Source organism: Phaseolus vulgaris, chromosome 7 (genome assembly GCF_051622355.1).
Source record: "Phaseolus vulgaris cultivar YP4 chromosome 7, ASM5162235v1, whole genome shotgun sequence".
Classification (NCBI taxonomy): Eukaryota; Viridiplantae; Streptophyta; class Magnoliopsida; order Fabales; family Fabaceae; genus Phaseolus; species Phaseolus vulgaris.
In genome coordinates, this window is record NC_143504.1 from 830,811 (window position 1) to 843,534 (window position 12,724).

Consider the following 12,724-nt stretch of genomic DNA (forward strand, 5'->3'; position numbering starts at 1 on the left):
GAATGCTGCTGGCAACTCAGTCTAATCTTTACAGGAGTTGTAATTATGAATATCAATAGTGTAGAAACCAAAGGTTTAGATAAAAAAAAGTGTTTACAGTTACAGAGAAATCTTGTTAAGCCAAACCAGAGGTTTTGATTTCATGTTACTACTTCTCCAAGTCATAAGAGCCTCAATTGTCCTAGGAGAGAGATCTTGTTCTTTGCTTGGATTTTGGAGTCTTTGTTCAAGTATGGGTTTGTTGCTTCCATTTTCTCCAATTTCCAATTTTCAACAATTTGAAAGTTGAGAAACTACTTTAAAAATGAGTGTTTTGTTTCTGGGACAGGGGATTCTTTGCAGTTCCTTTCAACAGGAGAAAAAAAAATGTAAAATTACCTAATAATTTTGGTTATCTTGTTCCAGAGAAACAATTGCTCTAATTTTGGTTATCTATATCATGTACTCTAATTTTTATAGAACTTGTATACAAGTGAATTCACTTAATGAATGCATTAACATAAAGTAGGGCTAGTTTGATCAAATATAATATGATTCCAAAATTGTTCAATTCTGATAAAAATTATTTCTCTCTTCAGTTATAATTCTATAATCTATGATCTGGTGCAAGGTTATTAATACTTCTATATTTAATGAATATTTATTCATTTAATAAACTTATCCAATGTTGATGCCTTAAAACCTTTCGTATTAATTATTGTTTTTTTTAATTATTTGCTTTTAAAAAGCTGTTATTTATTTATTATGTTTAAAGTTTAAATAATATTAAGATTTTTTAATTATAACTTCACCTCTCACCTATTTTTAATTGAGGTTACATCTTTATCACGAAAGTAGAAAATGAAACGACAGTGGATTAGTGGAAGAGAGTTTGAATAATTTTTATTAAACACCCATGTTTAAATTTGATCTCCTGTGAAAAAATTAAAATAAAAATATCTTTATGCATTTAATATAAAGTGCAAGGAAAAAAGGTATAATATTAAATTTATAATTATCAAAGAAAAAATTTACTATATTCTTTATTAGTCTAAAAAATACATAAAAAAAAGAAAGAGGTACTATTTTCCTAATTATTATCTAATTCCCGAAAAAACCCTTTAATTCCTTGATAACTAATGAAGTTGACAGTAATTCGGAACAGGAAAGATTAACAAGTGAAAGACAAAAAATAAACATAAAAAATACATTTTTTTATTTAGTTTGAGATAAATAAATAAAAAATTATTTTTTAGGAAAAAATTAAATCTATATTTTTATCTATATGTCTCCATCACTAATTAATATATAAAAATACGTATATTCTCTAAAATATAGAACACGATACATAAATTTATATATTATATAATTATGAATTATGTGTATAAATATGTTTTAATATTAATTTTATAATTATAATAAAAATTTATACAAATTTAAATTTTTAAAAAACTGATATATATATATATTTTTTAAATTATTAAAATTGTCAAAAATATAATAAATATTTTTTAAATTTAACAACTTCACCTTATATAAATATTATAGGTGTTCGCGAAAACAAAGTCATAGATTTTCATTAACTTTACTTTTAATTATTATTTAATATTTTCCACTGTTTTTTTTCGATCACACACCATGTATGTACGGTGTGAATAATCATAAGGGTGGAATTTCTCGTATAAAACGCTTATGCGTCTGCTTCTGAGGATGTTTGGCAGAGAATGAATAAAAACCAAACAACAAATGAATAAAAACCAAACAAACAAATGAGTGTGACAGAGAGAGATAAGATTTAAGGAATAATAAACAAATGCAAACTCTTCTCTTTCATAGTCAAACAAACATCATTAGTTTTTTCAGATTCTGAATCCTTGTTTCTGCAAACTGAATCCCAATTCAACACCATGAGTTCCACCACTACACTGAGGAAGCTAGAGGTTGTGTCCCCTGTTCCTGCGGACATAGACATTGCTAACTCCGTTGAACCTGTTCACATATCCCAGATTGCCAAAGACCTCAACCTCACTCCCAATCACTATGATCTTTACGGTAAATACAAGGCCAAGGTAATCCACAATTCAGATTTGAGTCACAGGAATATGATTCTATTAGTTTCTTTATGAGGGTATGTGTCAAATCATGTTTTTTTTTGTTAGATTTCGGTTTCATGCAACTAATCAGGTAGGTACCCTAGAAAAGGTTTGCAGTGTATGACTTAGTTCTCTGTGTCAGCAACTTGTGTATGATTTTGGCTGATTGCATGATGTGATGATCTCAGTGTTATAGTTTAGCTGAAGAGTGATTTGGATGCACAGGTTTTGTTGTCAGTTCTTGATGAGCTTGAAGGATCACAAGATGGGTATTATGTGGTTGTGGGAGGTATTACTCCAACTCCTCTTGGGGAAGGGAAATCTACTACCACAGTTGGGCTCTGTCAAGCTTTAGGTGCTTTTCTTGATAAAAAGGTAATATTTTTGTCTTCTACTTCTACATTTACAGCAGTGGCCATGCTGCTACCTATTGATTTGATACCAATCTGAATCTGATTGCCTTTTGCAGTCTCTTAACTCTATCACTAGGGGTATCTTCTGATGTTATTGTTTTTGTTCAAAAAATTATGCTTGCAAATCCAATCTTTGGATCATATTGATGTTTGTTTTACTTTGATTATCTGGTCTGAAACCTTTGGGAGTGTTGTTTATTTAAAACTTTGTTGTTCATTCACCATTTAGAACTTCGGAGGCTACAAGATAACAAAAATGGAAAGCTGTAATTTTTAGTTGCATGTAAAGTTATTTTTTTATCAGCAAGAAAGAGTAAATTAATGTGAACCACTTCAGGGTGGTCCAACACTTATACAGATCCAAATGCATGTCAAAGTTATGGTGGATATGTAACCACATCTTGTCTCTTTTTGTTAGGTAGTCACCTGCGTTCGTCAACCATCACAAGGACCTACTTTTGGCATTAAAGGAGGAGCAGCTGGTGGTGGCTATAGCCAAGTTATCCCCATGGATGAATTCAATCTTCATCTAACAGGAGATATTCATGCAATAACTGCAGCAAACAATCTTCTAGCTGCTGCAATTGATACCCGAATTTTCCATGAGTCTACGCAGTCGGATAAGGCTCTTTTTAACAGACTTTGCCCTCCAAATAAAGAAGGGAAAAGGAGCTTCAGTGATGTCATGTTCAGGCGTCTTAAGAAGCTTGGCATTTCAAAGACCAACCCAGATGATCTTACACCAGAAGAAGTAAATAAATTTGCTAGGCTTGATATTGACCCAGATTCAATTACATGGAGGAGAGTAATGGACATCAATGACAGATTCTTGAGAAAAATTAGTATTGGCCAGGGACCAGATGAGAAAGGAATGGTAAGAGAAACAGCATTTGATATTTCAGTTGCTAGTGAGATAATGGCTGTTTTGGCACTGACAACATCCTTAGCTGATATGAGAGAGCGACTTGGGAAAATGGTTGTTGGAAATAGCAAGAGTGGTGACCCTGTCACTGCTGATGATCTAGGTGTTGGAGGTGCCTTAACAGTTTTGATGAAGGATGCCATTCACCCTACCCTTATGCAGACCCTGGAAGGAACTCCTGTTCTTGTTCATGCAGGTCCATTTGCAAATATTGCTCATGGGAATTCTTCCATTGTGGCTGATAAGATTGCACTGAAGTTGGTTGGACCAGGTGGATTTGTAGTTACTGAAGCTGGTTTTGGTGCTGATATTGGAGCAGAAAAGTTTATGAACATCAAGTGTCGTTATAGTGGTTTGACACCTCAATGTGCAATTATTGTGGCAACAATAAGGGCACTCAAAATGCATGGTGGAGGGCCTGCTGTTGTTGCTGGAAAACCTCTTGATCATGCATATTTGACTGAAAATGTTGGCCTTGTTGAGGCTGGTTGTGTGAATATGGCACGACATATATCAAATACAAAATCTTACGGTGTAAATGTTGTAGTTGCTATCAACATGTTTTCAACTGACACTGAAGCCGAGCTAAATGCGGTTCGGAGTGCTGCTTTAGCCGCCGGAGCTTATGATGCTGTAATTTGCACCCATCACGCCCATGGTGGCAAAGGAGCTGTAAGTTTGTACTTCCTCTGTCTTACATTTGAGCAACAAAGAAGCCATAGGCCACACCACACCAGCCTTTTACCTTCACACACAAGTATAGGATATTGAATTATAAAAGTCAGTAAAACCAAAGGAGAAAATAGATGACAGTAACAATCAATAGATCACTTTTGATTAAGTTGTCTGTGTTTGAATGTAAAATTTAGCTTTGAGCTGTCTTTATTTTTTCACCTGGTTTGTTGAGTTGCTTTCTTGGTCTTTTGAAACCATTGAGCATTGATACCCTGATAATTTTTAAATTTATGATACCCTGATAATTTTTAAATTTATGTTGGATAAAATATCCAAATAGTGTTTGTGGCACCACATACTTTTAAACGAGAAAGTATAGAGAAATGATATATTGACAATCTACTCCTATATACAACTCCATTTCTTTGCCTAAAATTTCAGTTTTTGCATGAAATGATGAAAATATCCTTTTTTCGTATCATCAATCAAAGGTTGTATACTGGAGCAAGTTGTCAGTATATCAATCAAAGGTTGTGAGTATATCATTCTTCTAAAGTAAATGGAACCAGTTCAGGTATACAATTGGCAGCACAATTTAGTTTGTATACATGCATGTCACTGTATATAATACAAGTCATGGTATCATTCAATTAGTAATGGTGTTCACTATTTGCTAAGGTGTGCCTTGTCATGATTCAGGTTGACCTGGGAATTGCAGTTCAAAAAGCTTGTGAGAATGTGACACAGCCATTGAAGTTCCTGTATCCTCTGGATCTGAGTATAAAAGAGAAAATAGAGGCAATAGCAAAATCATATGGAGCCAGTGGCGTTGAGTATTCTGAGCAGGTGACGAAAGTTAACTTCAGCACAGTAGAATGTTGTATTAGATAGGAAATGGTAAAAAAACATTAAAACAGGAAGAATATAATAAATCCTATAAAACAGCAAAACTTGTCTACAATATGCACAATGTCTCTACATATTAGATATAGCAAATCACTTGAAGTAGGCATGAGCAAATAAAACACTAAATAGAAACCATGGACATAGTTCTATCCCAGTGTAAGTTTGTTTGGGGGAAAAACAACCTTAAAGACAGGAGCAACAAACCTCACACATCAAAGGACTACACAAACTACAACTCCACAATGTTTTAGTGTTATTGTTTGTTGTTACCTAATCCTTATTACATGTTTATTTTTTATAAGTAAAGAATAAATAAAATAAAATGAGGCACTTCATGGGTGCCCTAACCCTTATACAAATAATTCCAACACAAGCTTCTTATCATCCAATCATTTGAGGATCCAACAGACATTACAACACATCAACCACATTAACATACCATAACAAGATACGAAAGCACATCGATATACAATTAGATCAACCCTCCAAAGGAACACATTCTAAAGACAAGACACAAAATTCCAACAACTAAACTTAGCCTTTGCCAGCAAACATAAGTAAACCAAACACCCAAACGCTAAACCCATCAAACCGACCCTGCGAAGAGGATATAGAAACCAAAAAACCTGCACAAAATGCACCACGTCTTCCTAGTCTGGACAAATCGTTAAACTAGAATCACCAAACATCAATCTCTCAAATATCTCAAATAACATAAAGGTTCCAAACACCAATCCTTATTACATGTACCCGTAATTGTTTATTTGTTAACTACAAAGATTTGTCTCTGTTTTACCGTTTAATGGATGGACCCTTTGACAACCTGTTTGACATTCTTGTTATCAAACTAGGCCGAGAAGAAGATTGAGATGTATAGCAAGCAAGGATTTTCTGGTCTTCCAATCTGCATGGCTAAGACTCAGTATTCTTTCTCAGACAATGCTGCAGCAAAGGGAGCTCCAAGTGGGTTTGTCTTACCCATAAGGGATGTAAGAGCTAGTATAGGTGCTGGATTTATTTACCCTTTAGTTGGAACAATGAGTACAATGCCAGGGCTTCCAACAAGGCCATGCTTCTATGACATTGATATTGATACAACAACTGGAAAAGTCACTGGTCTCTCTTAAACCTAAAAAATGACTCATCCTATGACCTACCAAAAGCGTTATGTCTGTCATTTGCATGTCCCTTTGTGATGTTCATGAATGTCATGTCACAGTAACATTCCTCCTTGATGTTTTCTTCATGTTTGTTTGCATGTTGGCGATCTGTATGAATGAAAGAAACAATTTAAGGAGAGATTGTATCTCTTCTTATATCTACTTCTGATGTGCAATGAAATAAATGGTATTTTTGGAGAGTGTGGTCACTGGTATTTTTGGTATAAATGGAGGAGATATAACTGTACAAATGTGGCACTGATTGGTGAAAAGATTAAAAACTTCTGTTAAGATGGTTTGGATAAGGTGACTAGAAGTATTTGTGACTAGAGCAGATTTTATGATTATGTGGAATGAGGTAATATGAAACCAAAAAAAATATTAAGAGGAAATTGTTAAGATTAGTGTTACTGTAAAATTATTGAGATTCAGTTTTGAACATGTGAAATAGATGTTTATAAGGAGATTCAACATGAAAGGAGATTCAACATGAAGTAGTAAGTTAATGAATGTCATATATATAAGAGATTATGACACCATATTTTATTAAAAACTTAAAGATGATTCTTTCTTCTAATATGTTGATTAATTTCTCATTTTTTTCTTAGAGAAATGATATATTAGAGAAATGATATATTGAGAATCTGTTCCAATATATAATCTCTTATTGATGATATGAAGAAAGAATATTTTCATCATTTCATCCAAAAGTTAAAATTTAAGTAAGAATATTTTCATCATTTCATCCAAAAATTAAAATTTAAGTAAGAATATTTTCATCATTTCATCCAAAAATTAAAATTTAAGTAGAAAAATAGAGTTATTTATTGGAAGAAGTTGTCAATATATATTTTTTCTTTATATAATTAATTTCTCATGTTTACTCTTATGGGTGACAGGAAAAGCCTTTCACACATATAAGAGTTAAAGAGATGAAAGAGTTTGCAACCACCATAATAGAATAGATTTTGTTCTTCAAGAAAAGTTGAATTCCACTGATTTTGAATTACCATAATCGATATTATGGTATGATGTAATTTTTTCATTTTTTTATAATAATAATAATAATAATAATAAATTGAACATTTTGGTTCTCAACTTTTAAAGAAATATTTGAATTTAAATATTTGTTAAAAATTCATTATCTTTTCTAAAGTTGATAGTGATTAAATATACATACTTTTTAAAATATGATAACAGATTCATCAACACCAAAGTACATAAATTTTGATCTCGTTTACCCGAAAATATAAAAAAAATTTCGTACTAAAACAAAATAAATTAGGAGTGTTTAAGGGTAAATTTAGATTGAGTTTCATTAAATATGTGACTTGACCCAATGAAAATAGTTTGAGTTTAATTGGATGTGTATAAAAATGGATCCAAAATAAAAGTAATTTTACAATTTAAAATCAATACATTTTAATATAAGTTTCAAATATTTATACTTTGATTAAGCAATGCATTTAAATAAATTAAAATTAAAATTAATTTTTAAAAAGAAGAAACTAAATAAGAGGTGGGAAAAGACGCAATACTAATCCATTAGTTGAATATGATTCACAAATTTAATACCAAAATCTAATTACAGTTCTCTCTTAATAAATGGATTTTAAGTTTAAAATCAGATGTGATTTATATCCATTTATATACTATGAAATGTTCTTATATACGAAGTTAATACGGGATCTCCAACTAACTCAATAAATAGATTAATAAGTTTAATGAAGTTTGATAAAAAAATAGATACTTTTTTAATCTACCAACATTATTAACTTGTCTAATTGAAAAACAACTTGTATTAAATTGATGTTTTAAATAATTACCTTTTTTTTTTGCATTTCATCCCTTTTACATGTGTAACTGGGTTTCCAAAGCTTTCCAAAAATGATATACTTCAAGCGCTCCTAATATTTGTGTTTTATTGAGTCCACATTTCTTGATTTTACATGTTTTCAAACCTTTATAAAAGGTTAAAATAATGTTGTTTAAATATTTATAATTTTGTCATTTTTAAAAATATCATAATATATTGAAAATTCACTTTTTTTTTCTTACACCCACTATGTAACTCCTAATACTCTTTATTTTAATAACTTTTCACATATTTAATTACAAATTTATCTTTTACTATATTTGTTTTTTTCAAAACTTTGATATATAGTTGTATACTACTACTAGGATTGTCAAATTTTGTTTTTAAATTTCTATTTAATACTTTGAATACAAAGGTTATGCAATAGTATGTGAAAGAGGAACACAAAAACACACAAAAATAAGAAAAATCAAGAGTAAGAGTATAAAACTGGATAATAAAAAATAAATTTATAACTAAATAATATAAAAATAATATTAAAAGTTGTAATGATTTTATAAAAAAATTGAATTTTTTTTAATGTATCTTTTGTCCCATGGCGTGCATGCATGAAGATCCTTGGGAGGTTGAACGAAGAAAACGGCTTCAACATCAATTCTTCCGTCTTCTCCTTTCTTCTCTCATTCTCATCTTCAACCACACTCTGTCTCTTCTTCTCCATTCACCAAAATCACATCTTAACTCTTAACCCTTTTCCAGAACAACAACTTTTCCAAGAACACGTTTCTGCAAAAGAACCATCAATTCACAAACACAGCAAAAAACCAACCAAACAACCTCAACAATGTCGGATTCTCCAATGGTTTCCAGGTACCGTTTGCTCACAAGAAAAGACTCCATGCGCGTCGTCTCTTCCAGAAGAGCCATCAGCTTCGGTTGCTTCATTGGGGTCTCTGTGTTGTTCACTCTTCTCCTCTTTCTCAACCCTTCTATCTACCACCTATCTCCAAGGATCAGAAACGCTTTTCAATCTTCACGCAGATACGCTTTTTCCAAAGTCTTTGGTCAGATATTCTCCAATGCTTCCTCTGCTCCACCCCCTTCTGATCCTCCCACCAGCACTCCTCATCATGATCAAAGTGATCAACTTTCTCCTGCAACTGCTCCTTCTCCCTGTCAAGTTTCAAGGAAGGTGGTTCCTAGACTCTTGCCAAAGGAGAGATTGAGAAATAGGGATTCTTCTTGGCATCTGAACCCTCCAAGTGAGGAAAATGATAGAGTGCATGCAGAAGTGGCTTCTCTCTCTGCATCACCACCAACTGTTTCTCCTCCAAAGGAGAAGCATTGGATGGAGGAGTGGAGTGGTTGTGATGTTTATGAAGGGTCATGGGTGAGAGATGATTCATACCCTCTTTACAAAGCTGGGTCTTGTCCCTACATTCATGGCTCTTTTAACTGTTTTGCTAATGGAAAGACAGAAAACATGTATGAGAGGTACCGATGGCAGCCCAGGAACTGCAAAGTGCCAAGGTATTTTCTCAAGAGTTCACCCTATCCATGTGTATAGGAAGCAATGCAAAAGACAGATTCTTTGCTACCCTAAAAGGTCTTAATATTTTGAAAACTAACACATTTAGCTAATAAGGGATAACATAGTAAAAACATCACTCTAAAAAGTTTAAGGGTTTCGAAACTAATGTTGATTCTTTCAAGTGATGACAGATGATTGTTGTCACTTTGAAGTGTGAGCTTAACTAATATAACTGATATGTTAAGTTGCAAGAAAGATACCTAATATTAAAACTCTTTTATGAAAAAAAACTGATGTTGAGTCTCTCCTTTGACCTGTCCAAACTTATTTAACTACCTGTTCAGAAAAACACATGTACTAAATATTAAAATGCTATGAGACTGAAAGGTTATGAGAATATGGCAAGCTAGTAATGACTCACGTTCATATTTCTAGACTTCCTTTAGGGCTAGCTAGCTATTTTGTTTTTGATTTTCTGTTTGAGAAGATAGAGAGAGATGAACTCTGTGTTGTTTGTGTTGCTGTACCTTCTGGTTCTTTTTCAATGAGATGAGTAATGTACGCAGGTTAAAGGGTGACGACATGTTGGAGATGCTAAGAGGGAAACGTTTAGTCTTTGTTGGTGACTCCCTCAACAGGAATATGTGGGAATCTCTGGCTTGTGTACTTAGAAATTCACTGGAAGATAAGAGCAGAATGCTTGCAGCCTCTGATGAAGGAGAAATACTTCAACCTGAGGGTTCGGACTCAATTATCTTCAAAGTATATCAAATGTTATTCCCTCACTATATCTTAAATGAAATTTTTATGAGTGGTGATATGTTGACAACCATGCACCAGATTATCAGTAGGATTAGTTCTGACCATCTATCAGAGAAAGTAGGATTAGTTCTGACCATCTATCAGAGAAAAAAAAATGAGTGGTTCTGTAATAATGGAATCTCATAATCCATACATAATGAATGGAACAATTTTGAAATTGTATTGGTAAGACCATAAACTAATATTTGGTAAGACCTCATTTTAATTTGTAGTTGTCAAACTAATATTTTTCAATTGTTTGGTCTTGAGTTCCATTCTTCAGAACTAGGATGATATTGATGATGAAATCTAAGTTGGGGTTGGTGTTCTAATCAAGAAATTGGTTAATGTCTGAACAGGATTACAATTGCACAGTTGAGTATTACCGTTCGCCTTTTCTGGTTCAAGAGTGGGAGACTCCAGACGTGAAAGGATCAACAAAGGAAACACTTCGTCTTGATATGGTTGAGAGATCTTGTGATAAGTACAAAGATGCAGATGTTCTCATCTTCAACACAGGTCACTGGTGGACTCACACCAAATTGACTGAAGGGTAATGCTTCCTTTTTTTTAAATTTGGAAAACTTTGTAAGAAAACCTACAAGACACCTAAAAAGAGATCAAGATAAAGAAGAGATAAGTCTAAATTTGATAGGTGAATGATGAAGCTTGAACTTGTCTCTTAAATGGTGTGTCTGACACATGGAGATACGCGTATGACACGTATTGATGAAGTGTTTAATTCGAAAAATAGTTTTTGGATCTGAAAATTCTAGCATGATTCCAACACAATTTAAACAAAGACAAATAGAGTGATTTTTTAAAAACTCAAACTTATTGTATAAATTTTTATTATGATTATAAAAATAAGAAACAAATCCTTTTGAAACAGCCATGAGAATCATTTTTCTGCCACAAAGAGAAAAACACAGCTATACTTGTTCACATAAATCTTGTCAATTTATATAACTCAAAATGATATAATATATAAATTCGTATCCATATATCCTGTCATTTTTTAGATTACACGTGTCTGTCCGTGTCCATATCGTATCCAGTGTCCATCAATGTCTGTGCTAAGTCTCTTCAAATTCTTGGTAGTTGGTAGAGGGAAATGTATCATGATAACATATCAAGGCTTGATCTTTCATCTTTCTACTCCTATAATGGGAAAGTGTACATGACAAACTTTTATGCACTTTCAGGAAGTCATATTATCAAGAAGGAAATCGCATCCATGGACAAATGAGTGTAGAGGAGGCATTTCAGAAAGCTATGCAGACATGGTCACGTTGGGTGGATACCAGTGTTGATCGCAAGAAAACTACAGTTTTCTTCAGGGGCTATTCTCCATCTCACTTCAGGTAACTAACAGCAATTTGTTCAGTGAATATGCTTTGAGTTGAAGACTTTGAATTGAAGTAAGAATCATTTTTGTGCTACAGGGATGGAGAATGGGATTCAGGTGGCCACTGTGATAATGAGACAGAACCAATGAAAAACGAGTCTGAGTTTACAGAAAGGCCTCCAATGATGGATTCTGTTGAGGCAGCATTGAAGAAAATGAAGACTCCAGTGTTCTACTTGAACATCACAAAAATGACTGATCTCAGAGTTGATGCTCACCCCTCATGGTTCAGAAGAGAGAATATGAATGAAGAGACAAAAAAAATCATGCACACACACCAGGATTGCAGCCATTGGTGTCTTCCTGGTGTTCCTGATTTCTGGAATGAATTACTGTATGCTCATCTGTTATATAACCTCAATAGAAACAAGGAGAAACCTCCAAAATAACTTTTGATATATACATTAATTGTACAAACATACAAAATAGCATAGGCTTTTTCCTTTTATATTTGTGACATTGTAGTACATAATTGAATTACTAGGTTACCAATATCATAACTCCTTTTCAAATTCTCTCTCAAAAGCTATACAAGGAGTATATCTATTATAAAATAGAACAGAGAAAATAGAACAAATGAACAAAAGAGAAAAAAGAAGACAAAAGATATGAGAAAGAATATTTCTTCTGTTTTATTTTCCTTTCTTAGATCAAAGCAAAGAATTTAAATATATGCAAGCAGTACACTCATTCTATGTCTAGTTAAAGAGACGTAATGTAATGTAAAATAAAAACCAATAAAAACTAGAATAAGAAAAGACAAATTAAAGGCTAGACATAAAGTAAAAAAGAAACAACTAAGAATTAGAAAAGAGAAAATTAATATTACATTCCTTCTAGAAGCCTTGTATCCATATCCTTTGTTAATATGTGAAGAACTAAAACTCATGATATATGTCTACTCAAGTTCCTACCCAATCTAAATACCAAGAGGCTTGTCACTAAATATCCTAAAGAATCTAAATGTACATAAGGCAAATTTCAGAATCAAGGTCCTGGAACATAAAGTATCTTAAAGAA

General features: G+C 32.7%; 2 protein-coding genes across 2 annotated transcripts; both read left to right on the forward strand.

Moving 5' to 3' along the window:
• The first annotated feature begins 1,648 nt into the window (after nt 1–1,648).
• THFS (10-formyltetrahydrofolate synthetase) lies at nt 1,649–6,348 on the forward strand. Its single transcript, XM_068634451.2, has 5 exons — nt 1,649–2,048; nt 2,298–2,447; nt 2,904–4,079; nt 4,782–4,928; nt 5,840–6,348. The coding sequence occupies exons 1-5, from the start codon at nt 1,887–1,889 to the stop codon at nt 6,113–6,115; spliced, it is 1,911 nt and encodes a 636-aa protein (XP_068490552.1). The 5' UTR covers nt 1,649–1,886; the 3' UTR covers nt 6,116–6,348.
• Nucleotides 6,349–8,688: 2,340 nt separating this feature from the next.
• LOC137828398 (protein trichome birefringence-like 4) lies at nt 8,689–12,213 on the forward strand. The gene is made up of 5 exons (XM_068634956.2): nt 8,689–9,494; nt 10,062–10,257; nt 10,656–10,849; nt 11,502–11,660; nt 11,742–12,213. Exons 1-5 carry the CDS (start codon nt 8,809–8,811, stop codon nt 12,091–12,093), a joined length of 1,587 nt encoding a protein of 528 aa, XP_068491057.1. The 5' UTR covers nt 8,689–8,808; the 3' UTR covers nt 12,094–12,213.
• The last annotated feature ends 511 nt before the right edge of the window (nt 12,214–12,724 follow it).